A 23,534-nucleotide genomic window follows, 5' to 3' on the forward strand; every position below is an offset into this window, starting at 1 on the left:
CGTTGAGCTCGTAATTAAATTTCCTATCGAACTGTGTTTTCGACAAAAAAAAAATATTATTTTACTTTTCTTCCATTTTTTTATGATGATTTTTGGCCGAAAATCGCTTTTCAGTTATTTTGCCACTATAATAGCAGTATTTTGATCAGAACTTTCGAAATATTGGTCCGAATATGGAATGGCATACCTCGTTGAGCTTGTAATTAAATTTCCTATTGAACTGTGTTTTCGACAAAAAAAAAATATTATTTTCACTTTTCTTCCATTTTTTTATGATGATTTTTGGCCGAAAATCGCTTTTCAGTTATTTTGCCACTATAAATAGCAGTATTTTGATCAGAACTTTCGAAATATTGGTCCGAATATGGAATGGCATACCTCGTTGAGCTCGTAATTAAATTTCCTATCGAACTGTGTTTTCGACAAAAAAAAAATATTATTTTCACTTTTCTTCCATTTTTTTATGATGATTTTTGGCCGAAAATCGCTTTTCAGTTATTTTGCCACTATAAATAGCAGTATTTTGATCAGAACTTTCGAAATATTGGTCCGAATATGGAATGGCATACCTCGTTGAGCTTGTAATAAATTTCCTACCGAACTGTGTTTTCGACAAAAAAAAAATATTATTTTCACTTTTCTTCCATTTTTTTATGATGATTTTTGGCCGAAAATCGCTTTTCAGTTATTTTGCCACTATAAATAGCAGTATTTTGATCAGAACTTTCGAAATATTGGTCCGAATATGGAATGGCATACCTCGTTGAGCTTGTAATTAAATTTCCTACCGAACTGTGTTTTCGACAAAAAAAAAATATTATTTTCACTTTTCTTCCATTTTTTTATGATGATTTTTGGCCGAAAATCGCTTTTCAGTTATTTTGCCACTATAAATAGCAGTATTTTGATCAGAACTTTGAAATATTGGTCCGAATATGGAATGGCATACCTCGTTGAGCTTGTAATTAAATTTCCTATTGAACTGTGTTTTCGAAAAAAAAAAATATTATTTTCACTTTTCTTCCATTTTTTTATGATGATTTTTGGCCGAAAATCGCATTTCAGTTATTTTGCCACTATAAATAGCAGTATTTTGATCAGAACTTTCGAAATATTGTCCGAATATGGAATGGCATACCTCGTTGAGCTTGTAATTAAATTTCCATTGAACTGTGTTTTCGACAAAAAAAAAATATTATTTTCACTTTTCTTCCATTTTTTTATGATGATTTTTGGCCGAAAATCGCTTTTCAGTTATTTTGCCACTATAAATAGCAGTATTTTGATCAGAACTTTCGAAATATTGGTCCGAATATGGAATGGCATACCTCGTTGAGCTTGTAATTAAATTTCCTACCGAACTGTGTTTTCGACAAAAAAAAAATATTATTTTCACTTTTCTTCCATTTTTTTATGATGATTTTTGGCCGAAAATCGCTTTTCAGTTATTTTGCCACTATAAATAGCAGTATTTTGATCAGAACTTTCGAAATATTAGTCCGAATATGGAATGGCATACCTCGTTGAGCTTGTAATTAAATTTCCTATTGAACTGTGTTTTCGACAAAAAAAAAATATTATTTTCACTTTTCTTCCATTTTTTTATGATGATTTTTGGCCGAAAATCGCTTTTCAGTTATTTTGCCACTATAAATAGCAGTATTTTGATCAGAACTTTCGAAATATTGGTCCGAATATGGAATGGCATACCTCGTTGAGCTTGTAATTAAATTTCCTACCGAACTGTGTTTTCGACAAAAAAAAATATTATTTTCACTTTTCTTCCATTTTTTTATGATGATTTTTGGCCGAAAATCGCTTTTCAGTTATTTTGCCACTATAAATAGCAGTATTTTGATCAGAACTTTCGAAATATTGGTCCGAATATGGAATGGCATACCTCGTTGAGCTTGTAATTAAATTTCCTACCGAACTGTGTTTTCGACAAAAAAAAAATATTATTTTCACTTTTCTTCCATTTTTTTATGATGATTTTTGGCCGAAAATCGCTTTTCAGTTATTTTGCCACTATAAATAGCAGTATTTTGATCAGAACTTTCGAAATATTAGTCCGAATATGGAATGGCATACCTCGTTGAGCTCGTAATTAAATTTCCTATCGAACTGTGTTTTCGACAAAAAAAAAAATATTATTTTAACTTTTCTTCCATTTTTTTATGATGATTTTTGGCCGAAAATCGCTTTTCAGTTATTTTGCCACTATTAATAGCAGTATTTTGATCAGAACTTTCGAAATATTGGTCCGAATATGGAATGGCATACCTCGTTGAGCTTGTAATTAAATTTCCTATTGAACTGTGTTTTCGACAAAAAAAAAATATTATTTTCACTTTTCTTCCATTTTTTTATGATGATTTTTGGCCGAAAATCGCTTTTCAGTTATTTTGCCACTATAAATAGCAGTATTTTGATCAGAACTTTCGAAATATTGGTCCGAATATGGATGGGCATACCTCGTTGAGCTTGTAATTAAATTTCCTACCGAACTGTGTTTTCGACAAAAAAAAATATTATTTTCACTTTTCTTCCATTTTTTTATGATGATTTTTGGCCGAAAATCGCTTTTCAGTTATTTTGCCACTATAAATAGCAGTATTTTGATCAGAACTTTCGAAATATTGGTCCGAATATGGAATGGCATACCTCGTTGAGCTCGTAATTAAATTTCCTATTGAACTGTGTTTGCGCCAAAAAAAAATATTATTTTCACTTTTCTTCCATTTTTTTATGATGATTTTTGGCCGAAAATCGCTTTTCAGTTATTTTGCCACTATAAATAGCAGTATTTTGATCAGAACTTTCGAAATATTGGTCCGAATATGGAATGGCATACCTCGTTGAGCTCGTAATTAAATTTCCTATCGAACTGTGTTTTCGACAAAAAAAAATATTATTTTCACTTTTCTTCCATTTTTTTATGATGATTTTTGGCCGAAAATCGCTTTTCAGTTATTTTGCCACTATAAATAGCAGTATTTTGATCAGAACTTTCGAAATATTAGTCCGAATATGGAATGGCATACCTCGTTGAGCTTGTAATTAAATTTCCTATTGAACTGTGTCTTCGACAAAAAAAAAATATTATTTTCACTTTTCTTCCATTTTTTTATGATGATTTTTGGCCGAAAATCGCTTTTCAGTTATTTTGCCACTATAAATAGCAGTATTTTGATCAGAACTTTCGAAATATTGGTCCGAATATGGAATGGCATACCTCGTTGAGCTTGTAATTAAATTTCCTACCGAACTGTGTTTTCGACAAAAAAAAAATATTATTTTCACTTTTCTTCCATTTTTTTATGATGATTTTTGGCCGAAAATCGCTTTTCAGTTATTTTGCCACTATAAATAGCAGTATTTTGATCAGAACTTTCGAAATATTGGTCCGAATATGGAATGGCATACCTCGTTGAGCTTGTAATTAAATTTCCTACCGAACTGTGTTTTCGACAAAAAAAAAATATTATTTTCACTTTTCTTCCATTTTTTTATGATGATTTTTGGCCGAAAATCGCTTTTCAGTTATTTTGCCACTATAAATAGCAGTATTTTGATCAGAACTTTCGAAATATTAGTCCGAATATGGAATGGCATACCTCGTTGAGCTTGTAATTAAATTTCCTATTGAACTGTGTTTTCGACAAAAAAAAATATTATTTTCACTTTTCTTCCATTTTTTTATGATGATTTTTGGCCGAAAATCGCTTTTCAGTTATTTTGCCACTATAAATAGCAGTATTTTGATCAGAACTTTCGAAATATTAGTCCGAATATGGAATGGCATACCTCGTTGAGCTTGTAATTAAATTTCCTATTGAACTGTGTTTTCGACAAAAAAAAAATATTATTTTCACTTTTCTTCCATTTTTTTATGATGATTTTTGGCCGAAAATCGCTTTTCAGTTATTTTGCCACTATAAATAGCAGTATTTTGATCAGAACTTTCGAAATATTGGTCCGAATATGGAATGGCATACCTCGTTGAGCTTGTAATTAAATTTCCTATTGAACTGTGTTTTCGACAAAAAAAAAATATTATTTTCACTTTTCTTCCATTTTTTTATGATGATTTTTGGCCGAAAATCGCTTTTCAGTTATTTTGCCACTATAAATAGCAGTATTTTGATCAGAACTTTCGAAATATTGGTCCGAATATGGAATGGCATACCTCGTTGAGCTTGTAATTAAATTTCCTATTGAACTGTGTTTTCGATAAAAAAAAATATTATTTTCACTTTTCTTCCATTTTTTTATGATGATTTTTGGCCGAAAATCGCATTTCAGTTATTTTGCCACTATAAATAGCAGTATTTTGATCAGAACTTTCGAAATATTAGTCCGAATATGGAATGGCATACTTCGTTGAGCTCGTAATTAAATTTCCTATCGAACTGTGTTTTCGACAAAAAAGAAATATTATTTTCACTTTTCTTCCATTTTTTTATGATGATTTTTGGCCGAAAATCGCTTTTCAGTTATTTTGCCACTATAAATAGCAGTATTTTGATCAGAACTTTCGAAATATTAGTCCGAATATGGAATGGCATACCTCTTTAAGCTCGTAATTAAATTTCCTATCGAACTGTGTTTTCAAAAAAAAAAATTAAATTTTGTTCACTTTATTATATTTTTTTACACTTGCACTAGTATTTTTTGAGAAGCACTTCATTTTTGGTTAAGAGTAACTAAACATATTTAGTGTTGCCTCTTTAAGTATTTTACCTATTTGAAGTCATAAATAATTTCAATTATACATAATATTAATTGTGATTACAATAGGAATGATGCACTTGTTACATTCCATTCAACAGGTCATTCCATTGGTCAGATATATTCCATATAAAATTATATAAAATATAATTGGAGTATAGTATCATATTCTCTCCTCTTATACAAATAAGTAACAACCAAAAGCTGTGTTAACACGGATTTTTATTGAATGCTCGAATCGATTGTGGTCACTGGGCACCTAAGAAGTCAGCTTGGAGCAGCTGATGATGTTCTGGGGAAAGGCGGTGTAGTAGGTGGTCAGGGTATTGACTGCATCGGAGACACAGGCGACGGCATTCGGACCGGTCTGGGGGATCTTCTTGGCCAGCTTGATGGCATTGTCCACTTGCTTCTTCAGGGACCACACCTTGCGCAGGGTCTTCACAAAGCAGCTGCCGGATACCTTGGCCTCCTCGTCGTCCGTCTGGGGACAAGTGTTCGACCTGAGATTGATGAGGTCGTTGCAGGTGCTGAGGATCTTCTTGTTGGCGTTGATCAGGTTGGTCACATCCTTGCTGGCGCTGACGCCGCACACGATCACATCCGTGTTGAACTGCGTCGCACTGTCCTGGATGCCCGCCACCCACTTGAGGATGCAATTGAGTCCCTTAATGCTGCGCAGCGCGATCTTCAGGGATTTGTAGGTCGTACTCCGCAAGCTAAAGTCCTCCACCTCCAGGCTGCCATCGGTCAAATCGTCTAGTTCTGGCGATGATTCCAGCGCGATGGGCACAGGCTTCACCAATGCATTTACCTGGAATTTAAATAATTGCTACTATTACGCAAGCAATTGCTATTTTCCATTGCAAAACTTACGCAGAGCAGTCCCAGAGCCAAAATAAGAATGGTATACTTCATATTGTCGTTGTTTTGAACCAACTATTGGAAACCTTTTCCGAAGCGTTCCTTTTATATCGCTTGGTTTCTTAACCCTCTACATGTCATGTACGACTTGCACATTCAAAAACTCCAGATACCTTACCGAAATGTAAATTCATAAGGCTTTTTCCCAGCTCTAACTTTATTATAACTAATGTTATTTCCACAAGGATATTAGCTTAGATGTATAGTATTGGCATTATAGATACACATATCCTAGGTTTTGCATTCGTTTCAGGTGTTAACAAAGGGGTTAAGACTAAATGGAACTTGAGCCAGTCACATTGGCGCTCTGATAACGCATTAAGCCAATTGATCATTGGACACCGAATTTATCTATAAAATGTAAAAACCCAATAGATAACGATGGGCCTGAAAGACTTATAACAACTACTTAAACAACCATTCGATTTTAAATTATACTGTTGGGCTGACTTTAATATGCGAAATGCTTTACTCTCAAATATATCATTTCATTCAAAATATATTTGCCTACTTTTTGGCTCAAGAGCCATTGTAGCCATTATAGAAGTTTTAATATTTAAGTTTAAATGCATTTTGACACATCATTTCTCCGCCACGTTTAATATCTTAAAGCCAAATTTGTTAATATTTTTTGCTATAAAGAAATTTACAGAGTCATAGCCACCGTGCAGTCACACCATTTACACAAGTTTCAATTGCAATTTGCAATCGCCGGTCATTCGAATCGGATTTCATATACGGATTTCCATGCATGACATGGTTTGCTTCGCCACAAGGTTTACGGCGTCATCTTCGCTGGACAAAAGTAAGTCGATTTCATTGAAGTGCCCTTCGATTTGATTTGCTTGCCACGTGAGAAGCGCCTTATCTGATAAGCCGTTCGATTAGATGGAAGGTCCGAAATACGAAAATCCCCTCATATAGGGGAGCGTATCGATAAGGAATTTAAACACGCATTGCCATTAACCTCATCGCTTTTCATATCTACCTAATGATTAATTCCAGGAAACGTGAGTTGCATTGGCGAACATAATAAGTACATGCTATGCCATTAGTCATCAATGCGAAACTTGATCTAATATTTTAAAAAAACCAAAGATGATTCAACCTATGACCTGTCAATGTTTCGGTAAAAGTATATGACACAAAATGTGTGAATTGACAGAGCAATAACTATTGCCTTAAAATACCTCCCATGACTTAATGTTGATTTTCTATAAAAATCTAAGCAAATAGCATGACTTATAAAGTGACACTCTACATCGGAAGTGAAACGCCATTCAGTTTGGTATTTTTTATTTACTTTATTGTTTTACTTGTATTATGCATATAGTATTACTTCATCATTTTCTTAATTCGTTTTTTTCTTGGATTTGTATGTCGCCTCATTGCACTAAAAATGTTTGTTGCCCTCTCTTTCTACGCCGTGTTGGCGCTACCTATTGCCACCTCGCTCTAACGCACTTAAACGCAAAATTATACAAATATGTAAAAAGAAATTGAACAAACATACACGTTGGAAAAAACATAAACAAAAGCGGCTTACAATTACTTGCAAAAAAATGTATAGTATATATAAAATTAGTTACTCTGTTTTCCTCGACTTGTTTTGTTTCTGGATATTCCCCGTTCCTGATCTTCGTTCGTTATCTCCCCTTAGGCAACGCGTTTATGGAAAAATATATCGATTTATGTAAATTTATATGTTATGTATATAGGCGCATATCGTAATCGTATATAAATATATATGTATATATATTACAAAGTTAATTGTTTTCGTCGCAATGTTAATATTATAATTCTCTCTTAATCCTGCACAAGTCGCTTTTTTTTCATCTTTTTTTTTTGTTTCACAATTCTTTCTTTTAAGGATTTAAAGCGGAAAAAGCTAAACCTCTATTTATAAAATAAGGTTACAGTTGTAAAATTAAGCAATTGTTAAACAAAACTAATAAAGAAACACCTCGCCGGGCCCAAAAACAGATGTGCGACACTCTAAAATCTGTTTGCTTAATTACAATAGGGGAAACTCATACTCAATTATATAATATATAAATATATAATAAAAAAAAATTACAAAGAGTAATTGAAATTTAAAAAAAAAAAACACAAAAACGTATTGGTAGCGCAGGAAGGAACGCCATCGAATAGAGTTATTTGTAATTAGCGAATACGACAAATTTACGTAGTTCCCACACTGTTTTTCCCTTTCAAAATCCCATCCTTTTGTTTATGTATAAATGAGTTGTGGCTATGGCGCCTAATTGCTGTTGTTGGCGGAGCTGTTGTGGTTGTTCTGGTCCACACTGTCCATGTTGGGCACGTAGTCGAGGGCCATCATGCAGGCGAAAACGGTCATCACCATCTTGGGCTTCACCTCGGTAATGTCCTCGGGCAGGGCGTAGACGCGGGCGCCGATCTTGCGGGCCATGGAAATGGCATACTTGGCATTGGCCAGGTTATCCTGCGAAATCAAAAAGGCATTAGTTCAGCTTATCACATTTCAAGACACAACAATTGTTAGGACTCACCTCCTGCGTGCCGCTGGTGCGCACCAACTCGTAGTTGATGCTGCCCTCCTTGATGGCATCGATCAGATCGATCACGATCTTGCCATCGGCAATGGCCGGGTCGTTGAAGTTACGCAGCTGCGACTGTTTGCCAGCCTCCGCCAGTCGGTTGTTCACCCACTGGACGATCTCCTTCTCGATGATGGGGTTGCCAGTGTTGGCCAAGCGGGACAGAATGGACAGGGTGTAGGCGCGCATTAGCTGCCAGATGAGAGCTGTAACAATTACGTAGTTCGGAATTAGTATCATCCAAAAGAGCGAACTCATTTCAATGCTTACCCAACGTCAGCGTGGCATTTCCATCGTTTAGATCCTGGCCCGCGATTCCGACCAGCGAGAATTTCAGCTGCTTGCCCAGATCCACCGCATAGTTGCAGTTCTCCAGCTTCTCCATGAACTTGCGCAGCGGGCTGAAACGCTTGTGCACACGGCTCCAGTTGACAATGCCCGGCTTGATGACGTCGAAGAGCTGGAAAATGACCAGACCGTCGGCCAAATCGGAGTAGAGCCAGTTCACGTGCGGTGCCACGCCCATCGAGTTCATCCAGTTGCGGTAGGCTAGAAGATATATAAATGTGAGTAAAATATTTTCCAATTAAATATAACACACCTAACTATACTCAAGGCTATGTATACTCGTACATATGTACAATTAGCTTTCCTTCTTTTGATAAAGTTAAAAACTCTCAGTTTTTATGGCTTGCACTTCCTGTGCAGAGCCAATTGATAAAAAATATCTTTACAATTGCAAGAACTGCTTTACTTATGCTATAAATGGCAGGATTTATCTACATTTTTTTTTTTATTAAAATAAACCTTATTGCCTGGTGTCACAATTAATATTTCTTTGGTTTCAAGAAAGGCCAAGTAACCATTTTTAAAAATTAATGTATAGTACTTACTCTTCTCTTCGCGCGTCTCCTCAATGGACTCGAGTCCCTCGATCTGCTCGGGCTTGTCCAATCCCGGATGGTTGTTGAACAGATTGGCCACGAAGGCCAGATTGAGTTTGTAGACGCCGTTGACGACATCCTGTGGCGTGAGGAAGCTGCGGCAGTTGAGCTTGGCGGCCTGCTGCAACATGATCTCCGCGCGCGACTGCAGATCGGATTCCCGCAGGGCATCCAGATTGACATCCGCATCATTGCCGGCAATCTGCTTCAGCAGATGCGAATAGATCTCGGAATCGACAATGTCCGACTGGAAGTTGGTGCACCGTCTCGAGATGCCGGCACGCTCCAAATGATGGTTGACCCAGCGCAGAAGGATAGCCTCCGGCGACATCTTCATCAAATCCTCGAGACGTTCGTTGTCGAAGAGAAGGCCTGCCAGTCCCGGACAGCTGTCCAGGGTGATGTGGCTGAACAGACCGATGCGGATGATCTGCCAGAGAAGACCCAGCACCAGATGTGGTTTGCCCTTGGCCAAATCGTGGGCATCGATGTTTACAATGTTGCATCCAATTGCCTGGGAGGAAACCAAGGCCAGGGTCAAGTTCTCAAACTCCCGGTAGACGGTGAGGTTCTTCTTGTTGATCGCCCGCTCATCGATGGTATCCGGGCACGAGTGGTTGATGATTTTGCACAGCAGAATACCATCCTTGATGCTCAGATACAAGCGCTTGCCCTCGCCATCGATGGGCAGCAGATGCTGCAGATCCTTGTCGTGGCCCAGATTCGAGTTGATCCAGTCGGAGAAGGCCAGCTGCTCCTCGAGGCGCACCGAATGGGTGGTACCCTCCGACGAAATGCTCGACATGCCGCCCAGGGTCTCCAGGTTCTCCTTCTTGGAGACGACCGTCTTGAATGTGCTGGCCACATCCTTGCTCTTCAGGTCCAGGCACAGTGCCTCGAACTCCTCCAGATTCAACTTGCCCTGGAAGGCGGTCAGCTGTTTGCCCTTGTACTCGTCGATCATTTCGCGCACCTGGTAGCCGGCCAGCTTGAAGCCCACCTGGTTGAGGGCATCCTTTAGCTCGTGCAGATCGATGAAGCCATCCTTGTTGGCATCCAACTGGAATAAGGAGAATAATCGGTTAAATAATTTGTATTAGATCTAGTCAGTCTCCATTAATATTTCATAGCATTGGCATAAACATTATTGACCTCCCTTAGTCATAAACATAAACTCTGTCCTTCTCGGAACACAAAATTACTTAAAAGGGCACAATACAAACAAACTGAAATAGCGGAAAGATTCATGAGTAATCCCCGGTCATGAGTAAGTTGTCCGTCGCCTATTGCCCCATCGATCTGTGAGTCATCAATCAAATCCGAGAGCCAAACACACAGCCGCATTCCAGCGCCTTCACCTGTTTTATCTGCGGAATTCGGTATGCAAAATTGTATATTCCATCTCCAGCTAACTTATCGCTGCTATATACTCTGTGTGCCAGCCTTATCGAATTTAATTTCCACTTTTCAGTTTCCAATTCGAGGGGCACTATCTCCCACCTGACTGACATATTGTTGATTATCGAAAATTGTTCGCTTCAATTTATACAGTTCAAAAGCGTGAGTGGGCGCCACAGAAAATAAGAGAAAAGTAGTAAAAAAGGTTGTTGAAGTTTTAACGGAAAAAACTAAAGAAGTGAAAGCCTAAAAAAATTGTTGTGAACCACCCGATGAATCAGTTTGTAAACACGTAAGTTTCGGACACCACCAAATTAATTTACCTCTTCATTATTTCTTGCCAAATTCCATGACTAAGAGGTAGCCACTTAAAATACAGATGTTAATCCATCTGGGGTTCCCTTAACATATTCTCATATAAGACCAAATTAATTAAAGTAAATCTAATAGCTATATTTGGGTTTCACAACTAGAATTTAATGTATTAGTCATATTCAATGGCTAAACGCGAGTTTTGGTCAATATGCTTGAAATATTTTAGATAAGATAAGTTTTTAGTTTGGTCATTGTTAGAAAATATTTACGTTTATGGCTAAAGTTGTTACAAAACAAAATGTAATTAAAAGCGAACCATTTTGTTGAAACTATTGTAGTCATAACAAACGGTTCCTGATCCATGTTGCAGTGTTACTATTTGTATAAACCTACTGACAACTAACCTAACTCAATACTATTAAGGTTGGATTATTTGGAAGCAAGATTTTATCCTGTACGACTTTCTGTCTTATAAGAACCTTTTTGTAAAGTACTCGTAATGCAAAATTGCAATTTGCTTTCATATAATATTATATCGTCGTTTAGTTCTTAGCTATATATACAATTGAAATTAGTTTCCCACCAGATTGTTGCTAATTTTGAGGTGCCCAATGCGAAATATCGAAATTGGGGAAAACCCAAGTATTTAGCCGGACAGTACAATAAAAGCTTCGACATTTTGGCCATATTAGGTGTGCGAAATAGGACAAATCCAAGGGGGGGAAGGGGGGCTGGAAAGCTGGATCGGCTGATAGAGTGGACTGTGGAATTTATGGCTCACTGGTTGGTAACTCGGTTTGGTTGTGGTGGTGCGTTGATTGCTCCGCTTTTGCTGTTTGTCGATAAGATAAATTTCTGTGCGCCAAAAAGCGAACATAAAAAATCGAAAGCAGCACTCGATTACGTGTATGGTAATGATATGATAGTATGATAGTTCGCGGGCTCTCGAGGGGGTGGGGAAAACCGTTTAGCCAACGAGGGTGTTGTCCTTGGCCAAAAGAGGGACCATCGAAGCGGACTGATAGCTGGGAAATTCTTTTGGCTAACATATGACTGACATCGAACGGAAGTGATTCTAATTTTCGCCATATTTTCGGGGGGCGGGGAGGGAGATAAGCAGTGGGTCAGTTTGGAGCGCGTGCTCTTTATCGAAGGTGTTCACTGTAAAGGCCCCTCTTATGGGCATTGGGTATTGGTATGCGTGTCACCTGTCGGTGTTATCGATTAAAAAGCCATAAAGTGCCCCGAGAAAAACTGATAGGGCAGGAAAATAAAGAGGGGGAAAAAAACACAGACACACCAAAATCGAGAGGGAGTGATTACGTGAATTGTGAGTAATAAAGAATAAAATTCGCTGTTTTAAAGGCTGTTCAACTCCAGAGCCTTAATTTGTTCTCCTCAATTTATAAACTCAATTTGCAAATTAACTTCCGATTTTTTTTTAATTTTTCAAAGCTGCTTTAATGCGATATCCTATTAAACGATCTCAATTGCTTATAGTTATATAGTTATCCACTGTGGCCTACACAGTGGCGCCACCTACGTTGGGAATGAGCTCCTCGAGATTCTGCTTGAACTCCTGAACCGTTTGGTGCTGCTCCACGTTGAGAATATCAGCCATTATTCCAATGTATATTTGCACGCGGAATTAATTTTATTATTTACGATATTCCTTCTGGTTTTCGTTGCGAAAACAAACAAACAACAAAAAATTAATTGATTTGCACACAGCTAGTACACACACATACACACGCACAAACGCGGTAGAAAGAGAGCGGTGGGTGGTGCGCGAGCGGAAGAGATCTCCAGGTAATCGAGAGAGAGAGACAGAGAGAGAGAGCAAAAGAAAGTCGGCGCGAGAGAGCGGAAGAGAGAGAGCCAAGGATGCGAACTTTATTTTAATATTTCTTGTAACTACTCCTTGCTTTCTTCCTCGTTCTTCGTTCTTCTTTCTTTTTGGGCTGATTCGCTTTCCACGAGCTACAGTTGAGTACTAATTGAGTGTTTCGGTGGAACGGACTATTTATGCCTTTTCTTTTATCACAAAAAACAGAGGCAAAAAAACAGCACTCCAATCGAACGGTTCCTTATCAGTAAATGAGAGAGCAAAAGAGGGGAGAAGCCGAGAAAAGAGAGGCATAAGAACACCTTTTAAAAACGCGTCATCCTAAATCGCTAGGCAAAAAAAAGCTACGATAAAAAATGGCTCAGCCCAAAGTAAATGGTTTTAAAAGTGTGCAGAATTCATTTTCTCCTGGAATGGATAAGATCCAGTCCTCCCTCTTTACTGTATTTCCTTCACCGATATTGGCCACACTCTTTCGCTCTTCCTCAGGTGCAACAATGCGGCAGGGTACCAAAGTCGCCTTAATGCAGGGTATCTAAAAGTCCTTATAAGGGTTCAGTTGGAAATAACAACATAAACAACACTATTGTTTATCGTAGTATAATTTAAGTTATTTTTTTGGTTATCCATTACCATACCATACACTAAAAATGTACAAAAACACATCCGTGACTTACAGCAGTGATTCAGTTTTATAAGGAATTATAAGCTGAAATGAGTGTAAGCACTTATAGTTTAAATTTAAATTGATTCATCTGTTAATTTCCGGTCTCTGCCGTGACGTGGCAACCCTATTCGCAACACTCTCAACTCTCAAGAGCCCAAAATCGCTTTCAACAAATTGCTTACGCATCGAAAAGTTTTCGGTTAAATGCAGTACCACTTGGCACTTGGCGGGTGAACTTATAGAGAGATAATGGGGAAAATGAGTGTAAGAAACACCTGAGAGAGGGACACGGTATTTAAACGTAATTGGTTTTTTAATAGCCATTGTATCAGCGAGGGAATTATGTGGCAATTGTCATTTCGGTTAGGTTATAACTTGTACAACATAAATCTAATTCCAGCCAAGATAATAAAAGTTCGAAGCGCGATAAGACAAGGAAATGCCGCTATAAATGTTTAGCACTTCCTTTGAACACTAACCCATGGGGTTATCGTAAAACTCTCAAGGATCTGTTTTTTAGATGACTTCATTTCGCCTTGGGGTTTATAATAGTGCAACAAGATAGTAAATAGCAAATAGTAAAAATCAAATAGTTTGAAGGCACCTTATTTCCCCAGTGTAGTTATGCACAGTGGTCACTGGTATTATCGATCAGTTACTCGCGATGACTAATCACTGGACATATGTATGTACAAAGACTTTAGTTGTTTGCTCGTAAGTGTCGCCACTCCTCGATCGACATATCGATATATCGAACTAAATAGAATAAACCCAGCTGAGCAAACTGCATCTTTTGTTGTAAAACAGTTGTCATTACATAATACCATCCACGACTTTGAGTAAGTGCAGCTGGGTTTAGTCATATATGTAGTTTATGCCATCAGATTGGTTGCAATGTGTTCTTCAAAAATGTTGTGCTAATATATCATTATAATACATCGTATCTGATATAGTTTATCGGTCGTTAACCTTCTTAAACAGCCTACTGTTTCCCCTCGATAGTTATTCCAAATTGCCTGTACAAGTGCAATGATTTAACAAATATTTACAACCTGAGATGAGTTTATTGTATTTAAAAATAGATTGCACTTAATTAGCACCTGTAGTACGCCTACCATTTCATTTAATGGAACCCAAATATTTTCTTTATAGATTTAAATTTGTTAAAAGGCACTTTGCAGTACCTTCTTTACTGGCAGTAAGAAATCAAACAGCAGAACCGCACACGCCTGACCCCAAGCAACTTTCTACGGGTTCACTTTTGGTGTCACCGATGTTTGCTAACCCTTCACCTGCCCCTGCTATGTACACTCAAAGAAAAGCAGAACGGTTTTACAACCAGCAATTACAATATATTTGCTTATATTTAACTTTTTTATAAAGATTAAGCAAGTGTAGATATTTTTACAGATCTATTTAAAAACGCTTCTATTTTATAGCTAATATGTTTGTCCAAGTGTAGGATTTCTTCTTTTTTGGAACCCAAAATAGAACCTTGGTGGCAATCATAATTATGACAAAATAACCCGCGAAATTTTTGTTAATGAACGTTTTTCCTTGTATTTTTTTTGTTTATTTTTTTAAATTGTTGTTTCTATTTTTTTGAGCGTCAATGTTTGCGCCGCTATTCGGAGCTTAGTCACTGTCATTTAAAGGCAATTTACAGCAAATGAAGTTCATTAGCAGCGGCGAAAAATTCGAGAAAGAAGCAAGCAACAAAACAAAAAAAAACAAAAATTGCTAAGCGGCCTCTATAGTTTTTAAAGTTTTGTTTGCCGCGGCTTTTAGGGGGAAAATGATTGAGTGACGTAATTGCAAGTGTCACCTGGCCGAGAAAACAGAAAACATCAAGTATTTGTGCCACTTTTTTCGCTTTCGTTGAACCGGTTTTCGAGTCCAAAAACTGTCATTTCGTATGCCCGGCACGACAAGTGGAATTAGCCTAGCTTTTGCATATCAAGTAATGCCGTGCGATAGTGCAACTATAGTTGCTTCCCTCCCCTCCCCACCCCTCCCGGCAAAATCCAACCCATTCCACCCACTTTTTCAGTGTGTCGCGACCTCGACAACAAAGGCAGCATTACATCAACATCAGCAACAACAACAATAAAAAGCACACACAAGTAAACAGCAACAATACAACGCGCGCTGATTAAACGTGAGTGAGTCAACGCTCAGTATTCGAAACATGTTAATCAGCATTGTTTGATAGATACTCATACCGCTTTATGCGGCATGCATATAAGACCCCCAAAGTATCCAAAGTACCCCAAGTGCCCCCCCTTTGACCCCGCTGCCACGGAGGTCGCAATGGCTGGGCTAAAATCTAAGTGGCTGTTCGAATCGAATACAGGCAAGGGAAATCAATTGAACAAAAATTAATAATGCGCCCATGCCTATGCCGATGTTGGCGATAATAATGATGATAGGCTAGATAGTTGTTTACCGTTGCACGGCCGTAAAAAAGACCACCAATAGATACTTTACGACCGTGCACCCCACAAAAGTGTGAAATTATTACTAGAAATTGTACATTATATTTATTTCAGCACACAGACATAGGAGTAAGAAATGCTTTTGAATTTTTTTCTGCATTTTTGATATACAATTTATATCAATAACGACTTCAGCCTAGGTAAACAGCACTGATCTTCTAATAAGAAATTTCAAATTCAATTCTGCACTGAATTCTATCAAGTTGTTATGGTATAAATATTTACCTAAACATTATCATTTGGTATTTAATTCTATCAAGTTGTTAAAATACAAATATTAAGCTAAACATTATGATTTTGTATTTATAATTTGTTTGGTTTTCAGCCTTTAAAAATCATATAACACCCATTTGAAGATTGACAATATATGTACTGCGTATAGAGTTCTAATAAGTATCTTAACATCTTCCCCAAATAGGAAACACTGCTCAAAACTTTTGTCGCCTGGCGTGTCAATCGGTGTCAGTGCGTTACTTTTCGTTTCTCTTGGCGTTGTTGTAGTTTTTATTTTTTTGTAGTATTATATTTGCTGCTGTTTTTCTGGTTGTTTGCCGGTCGTTGTTCGCATTCAACTTGGGCTTCGTTGTCTTTTTTAATGTTTTTTTTTTTTTTTTTCGACGCTGTCGCAGTCAATTGAAATTTGTAACACGTAAAGTAAATTTTGAGTTTTCGCTTGTCTGCGATTACTCGCAACTTTGAGTGTAGTAAATATTTATGTAGAAATTTGCAGCGCGTCCAGCCAGCGCACGCACAACACAACAAAAAAAAAGAAAAAAAGGCTGTTAAGTAAATTGTATAATCAGCAGTGACACATATCCGCCAACTAGACGGAGCGTCCCTCGCCAAGTTGTGGGCGTGGATCCGTGGAAGACAATTGCTGGTAAAATAATAGTAATGCTGGTTGGGGTCGAGGGCTCTACTAGATGGTTTAAGCCACTGGCCGTAACGAAAAACGGCGCATTTAAAAAGTTGTCAAATAAAATCATTTGCTTTCAAAGTGAATAATGGGTATTTCATGAATAATAACTATTTACTAACAAAATAAATGTACTTAAAAACTATTTGAGCATCAGCAAAAATTTACTCAAAAACTTTATGGATATCAGTATGCACTATTTGAGTTTCTGACCAAACAATTCATTTTATTCAATGTGCAACTTGGTCGCTGAACTTAAATGTACAAAACAGTTTCATAAAAGTTTATAGGATAACTTCATAGTCTGACCTAAGTTTAGCTATATTTTTTGGTAACTATTTTCTTTCCCTCCACTATACGTATGTAAAAATGTCAGATACGACAGGGCGATTCCCGCTTGTCCCAACTAAAACATTCGGGTTTTCGCTTCCTTTTTGCGACAGAGACCCGCCTTGCGGACTGATTACACTTTCGCGAGTGATATATAATACGGGTATTAGTCAGGGGCGAGGATAAATTACCAGGGCTGAGTCATAAAGGCCACTTGCCAATTAGGCGAGCGAACACCCTCAATGGATTGAAACGGACGCCACAACATATCGTATGGAAATGTCATTGATAAATTATGTGGGTTCGCACTGAAGTTTTCCTTTCCTTTAAGGGTTTCTTACCCTAACAAAAAAGTTAAGAAACTTTGAAAGTTTCACATTAAAACTGGAATAAAACGAAATATGTAAACCTATTGTACATATAAACCTATATAATGTTTTAAATGTTCCTATGTTTATACTTTCCAATCAGATCTTCCTTAAAATATTTATATGTTTTCCCATATTTCTTTTAAATAATCAAAGAATCCTAACATATAGTAACTATTGCATTTTGTACAGTGCCCTGCTAATTGAAGTGCATCACATTGTGGCCACTTAATTGTGCCGCTAAAGGAGCGTTTAGTTTGGCTAATGAACTAGTTCCCCGCCCACCCAATGTGAGTGTTAATTGTATTGGCCGCGCCCCAATGATTTCCCACAACAAACAGACGGTGTTTCGTCAAGTGTATAGAGCACGCGACTGCCACTACGAGCGATCTGTGAAAGTCAACGCTGCACTTCATTATGACAAATTTACGGTTAATCAGCGACACAAAAAGCACTGTGGAAAATGCGAAGGGGGAAAATGTGGAAAAGAAGGGGGGTAAGTAAAGGGGGGAAAGGCAAGTTACACTCCGGTAAATATTGGAAATGAGCCACTAAATCATCCGTGTCTCTATTTACCATACCCGTATCCATATCCATATCCATATGCCCCGTTCCTCCCTCTCTCCCTTTACCTTTCCTTCAGCCAAGTGCCAAAGTGAAAACCGAAAATGGCAAAAACTGATAAAAAGAAATGACAAACAATCCGACGCTGCCCCCAAAAGGTAACTGGCCAGAGTTCAACAAACCCGACACGCAAAAAAACAATTTGAAAACAACGAGGAAAGGCGCCCAAAAATGGTACCCGGGATTTGAATACCCTTAAGGGGAGAATGCCATTAGAATTGGTCATCTGTCGGAAGTTTTGTACATCAAGGCATTATAATTCTATATCTTAAGGAAGTTACCAGATGCTGTGATAAAAACATAGGTAAAATTTGTATATTGCGGATAAGTGTGATATTATTTATTTTATCACTCAAATAATAAGTGATTACAAATACCAGAAAGGTTGGAAAATTGTATTTGCCCCAAGCAAGAGTATCAAAACGAAAGGAAATGCAGTGCGTCAACTTGAGAAAAAGGACAACCAAATAAGCGAGAGAGAAAAAGTGGTAAAGTGAGGGAGAGGTTGTCTTAATGCAGCTGCAACTTATCGCACACAAAATGCAATCAACGCATTACGAACACTTTCACTCTTGATAGCAATGCACAGTGTAACTATGCAGATTTCCAAAACAAATGATATATTACTGGCATTTTAAGCAGAATTGGGATACATGCAAGTATTTTTCACAGTTTGGTGTGCAATTTGTGTTTATTTAATACGCAGATTCTTAAAACGACATTTTAAATGGCTCTCAAATACTTTCCAACATTCGATTTGTTTGCTTCCCAATCACGTAACACTTACGTGTTCCATGGACTTCATAAGCCACACAATCTTCGGATCGAATGATATCATCGCTGCTTGATCACGACCCACTGTGCGGCACGACTTTTGACGGGCACTGTGTGTGCCGTCTGTATGTTCGGGTATTCAAAACGCTTTGGCATGTGCATTAAAATGACAAAGAAGTTAAAAACGATATAAATAAAGAAAGCGTTTTTAGCGCTAAGTGCCCGAGTAGCCTGCACTCAAAATGCACTTGAGGGCCCCGAACAATGTTGATAAAAGCCAAGCTGCAGCAACATCCCCAAGAATTATAAATTCGGAAAAGACAACAATAAGTGTTGTTTTTTGTGTGAATGGGAACACACGAGTAAAAGCAGAAAAAAAAACGTCGGGAAAGGAAAAACAGCAGCAGCAGCAGCCGAAAGACCTAATAAACGCAGCCCAATGAATTATGTGCCTGCCCATCAGCTTTTGAAAACAGCAACATGCAATGCAACAAAGGCGGCACACACTTGCGCCCAAGATAATAGCATCCCCGCAGTCATAAATCGAGGAATACTAAAGGTGTAAAATCGGGTATAACTGCAGTTTAATGCCACGATGGAAACTATGGGAACACTGAATGCAGCTTACTCATAAATCTGCTAAAAATAGCGCACTAATGTATTCATCGAAATGCTTAAGTTTCTACCGTCATTGTTTATCAAGTATGCAAGCTCGATAAACCATAAAAACACATTGCATATCTCCTTCACATCGGGCCACTCAAAATGCGGGGCTTTGCGGCAATTAACACTGACACTCCCACGCAGAAGCAGAAACAGCAACAGAAACAGAAACAAAAACACTGGAAGAATGGGAAAGAAACACAGAAACCAGAGACGAAAACGAAAGGCAAACAAATTCAACGCTTTGTATGTGGGTGTGGCAACTCTGTCTTGCTGCCTGACATAAGCAAATGGCAACAATGTGCCACTCACATGCGATGGGCAATCATCCTGAATCCGGATCCTTAATGCTCTGAACCATAATAATCATAATATTATAGCAAATATTTTATTTAAATTCCACATATTAGTTTATCAGCCAAAAAACTCCCCAATTAGCAAGATAGGGAAACCACTGCATTGCCTACTTTGTAATTGGTCACCAGATAGCAATGGCAACAATATCAAATAGAGTCCCCGTGGGATAAACAAGTTTGTTTACCATAATTTCAATACCATAAGTAGGCAGCCTTCATTGAGTGAATAAAATAAGCGCGGAATTGCTGTTCATTTGAGGCATTCGCCATTAGTCATCGCAGCATCCAACAAAAAAACAGATTTCAGCTTTCAAGTGTCAATCAGTGCAGCGATTGTTCCCCGCCCACACAACTCCCACCCATTGTGTGTGTGTGTGTGTGTGCCTGGTGTGGCAGTGTTTATCCTGATCTCGTTTTGGAATCAGCTTCTTGCAAATCGTTCTGTTGGCCACGCGGATCCATTGGATCCATTGGATTTCCGAGCACAATGGACCCATATTGTTCGACCGATTAACGGCCAAACACGCGTGCGACGGCAGTCGACTTAAATGGTACACTGAGATAAAAAGTGGTGCTCTTTATGAAACACGTTGTTTATTAGTAAAATGATTAGAATTCAATGCTTTTAATTTCCAGTTTCACACTTGTGTCAGGGTTTTTAGGCCAAGATTATTATATTTTATTACGATTCCTTTTGTATGCCTGCATTCCGTTTTCTCCCTCCCCCCCGTTGGCAGTTGCAATCAAGCAAAGTTTTTTTTATGTCTTCCAGCATATACGGATTTTATGGCCTGCACTCGAAGCAATTGCAGCGTGGGCGTTTATTATTTCCCTCTTTTTTGGTTTCGGAATTGCCGGGAATTACGAGCTCAGCGAAAAGCCAAATGCCAAATGCAGAGCGGCATTCGCAAAGTCGGGCGAGCGAAAAATCAGCAAGAAACAATTGCAAACTATTAAATGTGTGCATAAAATTGAACGAAAATTGCTCGACTCCGGTTGCCCCCTGAACCAAGGTGACGAATGCACAGTGGGTCGAAAACAGCGAATTGCGGGTTTGAGAAAAATGTTTCATAACTATGTTATAAATTATATATCATTTAAGATCAATATCTTATACAGGTAAATTAATGGGAGCCCTTTAAAATTAAAATTTGATAAATTCATATTAAGAATAATCATTCAAAGATTTTCAAAAAACCAAACTGACCTGCAATCGAACTATTCGTTGGTTTGCATCGATTGAAAATACCCATCAATTCTCAGCGTTCTCACCTTTGTAAGACTTTGAATTGATTTCGTGGACCAACCCCCTGCGGCCCACTGTGCGACATGTCTTGCGTTTGAGAGCAGATATCTGAATCTGAATTGAAGCTGCGACCGAGCTGAGACTGAGACGTAGTTTTTCACGCTCTCCCGGTGACGGGGCTCGTATATGTGTCTTGGCCTGTGATTTTTATTTTTAGTTTAAGCAGAAACTGGTTTTCCATGCTATTCCTCCACACCGCCCCCTGCGACCCCCCACTCCCCCCAAAAAAAGGGGTGGCAGCAGAGCGACTTTTACGTGGTGTCATGGTATGGAAATAAATGCACGTTATACGCTAACGTTATAACGCTGGCCTTGCCCAAATATTGTTCTCGCGAAATTCGCGAGAAAGATTCGCCAAGTGAAAGATGATGGTTGGTTGGTTGGTTGGTGGCAACGTTGTTGTCTTATTTTTTAGTTTGTTTAGCATTAGTCACTTAGACGGAGGGGGGAATGGACAGCGACGCTGGCTGCGGCATTGAACTTGCGTTTTTCCACGCATGCGCTGCTTTTATAATTATTTTGTTCTTGGCTTTGCAGTTGCAAAGGGCTCCACCCAAAAAGTAAGACTAAAAACGTGTTTTTTTTTCTGTAAATATTTGGGGGAAATTCTCGCTGCACGATAAGAAATATTTGCATACTTTATCAGGGCGGTAAAGAGCCAAAGTAAAGTGTCTACAGTAGAATCAAGTGATGGAGTTATCATGTGTATGGGTACATGACCCTTACAGTTTGATAATTTAAATATTCGTCCATAAATCGAATATAAAATTCACTATATAATACAAATTAAAGTACGTTTGTCTCCACTCGTCTCACTTTTTCTTGATAACGACTCTCCACTGTGCCAAAGAGCGGGAGATAAGAGATGCGGAAAGGGAAACTTGTTTGCTCATCTGCTGGCCCCCTCCCACCCACATCCACGCACGCGCCCCTCTCCCTCGCACTCGCACATGCAGCGGGCGAAGCGCATTAACCGTTAGCCAGCGATGCTTTGTCTCTGCTTCTTTTCACGGTCTTTTCCAGTGGCGGATCGAGGGGGAATTTCGAAGGGTTAAGGACCATTTTACCCCCCTTTAGGTGATCTGTTTAATGCTTTTATGCTTTTGTGATCTAGCGTTCGTTTTATTAATCTCAACAACTAACTTTTTTCTGCTTCTGTATATTTATTCCTTATTTTGGATATTAAGTCCTTTTTAAGGCGTATAATTCAAAGTAAAAACAACTCAAATGACAAATAAAATCAAATGAATGACTTAAAAACAGAGAGGTAAGACCCCTTCAAAGTTAAACCTTAGAGCTGCCTCTGTTCCCCTCCTGCTCCTTCTTCCCCGCCCCTGCTTCTTCGTCACTTAAGTCCACTTCATGGGGGGTTGCTTTGCACTGTTGAAGGCCAGCGTCGCTGCTGGCTGCGCTGTCGGCGTTGGCGTCGCTGCTCCCCATTGTCAACGCCGACGCCCACATGCACCGCTTAACGGTTTTCTTCCTGCGCCTCATGCGTGCGTGTGTGTGTGAGTCATTCAATTTGAATTTCAACAATTTGCCACCTATTACTCTTATTGATTGAATATTGCGGCTGCTGTTGCCATTGCTAACAACCATTTCATTTTGTCGCTCTTTTTGTCATCTCACCTCTATGAATTTCTCCTTGATCTCCGCCTTTTCATCAATGGACAGCGTTTTTGTGAATTTGTTTAGTGTTGCCATTTTCGCTGTTTGTGTGTGTGAGAGTGTGCTGCTTCTGCTGCTTTTCTTCTTGACTTTCTTAATTATTTATAACTGACGCCGCTGATTGGTTATTATTTTAAATAAATTATCCGTTTATTATCAATTTCACTTTGTCGCCGTTTTCGCAGTCGGCGTTTTTCTTCTTTTTGCTCCTCTTTTTTTTTTTGTTTTACCGCGCGCTCCTTTTCCTATACGTATCTATGTATTTGTGCGTTTCTGTGCTAATATTCTTAAACTTCTTTTACTTTTTTCTTAACTTTTCACCCACACACTTTCGTTTCTGGTTTTGTTTGTTACTGGTTTTTACCAAAAAAAAAAATTGAAGCCGGATTTAAAGCCTTCGTGTTGTTATTTACAACTTCAACCGAGCAAATTTTGCTTACAAACGTTATTAAGCACGTCTGAATTCGGAATCGACCGGTTTGCTGTGCGTGCGAAGCGCTTTTGTTATATGTTTAACAACAAACAGAAAACTAAATTGCAGGTTGTATTGTGGGAAATGAACGAAGAAAACGGAATGCGAGCAGTGTGACCGTTTCGGAAATTGAAATCCACCAATATACGGTAGTACTT

General features: G+C 38.3%; 3 protein-coding genes across 5 annotated transcripts in view; 1 reads left to right on the forward strand and 2 right to left on the reverse strand.

The window, feature by feature from the left end:
- The window catches only part of LOC6525668 (protein ILRUN), a 59,998-nt gene that overhangs the window by 33,239 nt on the left and 3,225 nt on the right, over positions 1 to 23,534 (forward strand). The window contains exons 1-2 of one of the 2 annotated variants that reach the window (XM_015190918.2): positions 10,318 to 10,557; positions 10,650 to 10,868. The exons of the other annotated variant lie outside the window; for it this stretch is intronic. Of the exons in view, the coding sequence (XP_015046404.1) occupies positions 10,849 to 10,868 (20 nt within the window). The 5' untranslated portion in view covers positions 10,318 to 10,557; positions 10,650 to 10,848. Of the gene's footprint in view, positions 1 to 10,317; positions 10,558 to 10,649; positions 10,869 to 23,534 lie in introns of those variants that run through there. 2 annotated transcript variants of the gene reach the window in all.
- On the reverse strand, positions 4,937 to 5,697 carry LOC6525666. Its single transcript, XM_002101452.3, has 2 exons — positions 5,608 to 5,697; positions 4,937 to 5,545 (listed from the first exon to the last, which is right to left on the reverse strand). Exons 1-2 carry the CDS (start codon positions 5,647 to 5,649, stop codon positions 4,991 to 4,993), a joined length of 597 nt encoding a protein of 198 aa, XP_002101488.1. The 5' UTR covers positions 5,650 to 5,697; the 3' UTR covers positions 4,937 to 4,990.
- On the reverse strand, positions 6,940 to 23,470 carry LOC6525667 (plastin-1). Of its 2 annotated transcripts, none has more exons than XM_015190919.3 (5): positions 22,866 to 23,470; positions 9,128 to 10,238; positions 8,505 to 8,783; positions 8,187 to 8,440; positions 6,940 to 8,119 (listed from the first exon to the last, which is right to left on the reverse strand). In XM_015190919.3, exons 1-5 carry the CDS (start codon positions 22,938 to 22,940, stop codon positions 7,916 to 7,918), a joined length of 1,923 nt encoding a protein of 640 aa, XP_015046405.1. In that variant the 5' UTR covers positions 22,941 to 23,470; the 3' UTR covers positions 6,940 to 7,915. The 2 variants fall into 2 exon arrangements, with proteins under 2 accessions (XP_015046405.1, XP_002101489.1); XM_002101453.4 differs by lacking the exon at positions 22,866 to 23,470 and adding an exon at positions 12,435 to 12,869.

The sequence above is a fragment of the Drosophila yakuba genome, chromosome X (assembly GCF_016746365.2).
Source record: "Drosophila yakuba strain Tai18E2 chromosome X, Prin_Dyak_Tai18E2_2.1, whole genome shotgun sequence".
Classification (NCBI taxonomy): domain Eukaryota; kingdom Metazoa; phylum Arthropoda; class Insecta; order Diptera; family Drosophilidae; genus Drosophila; species Drosophila yakuba.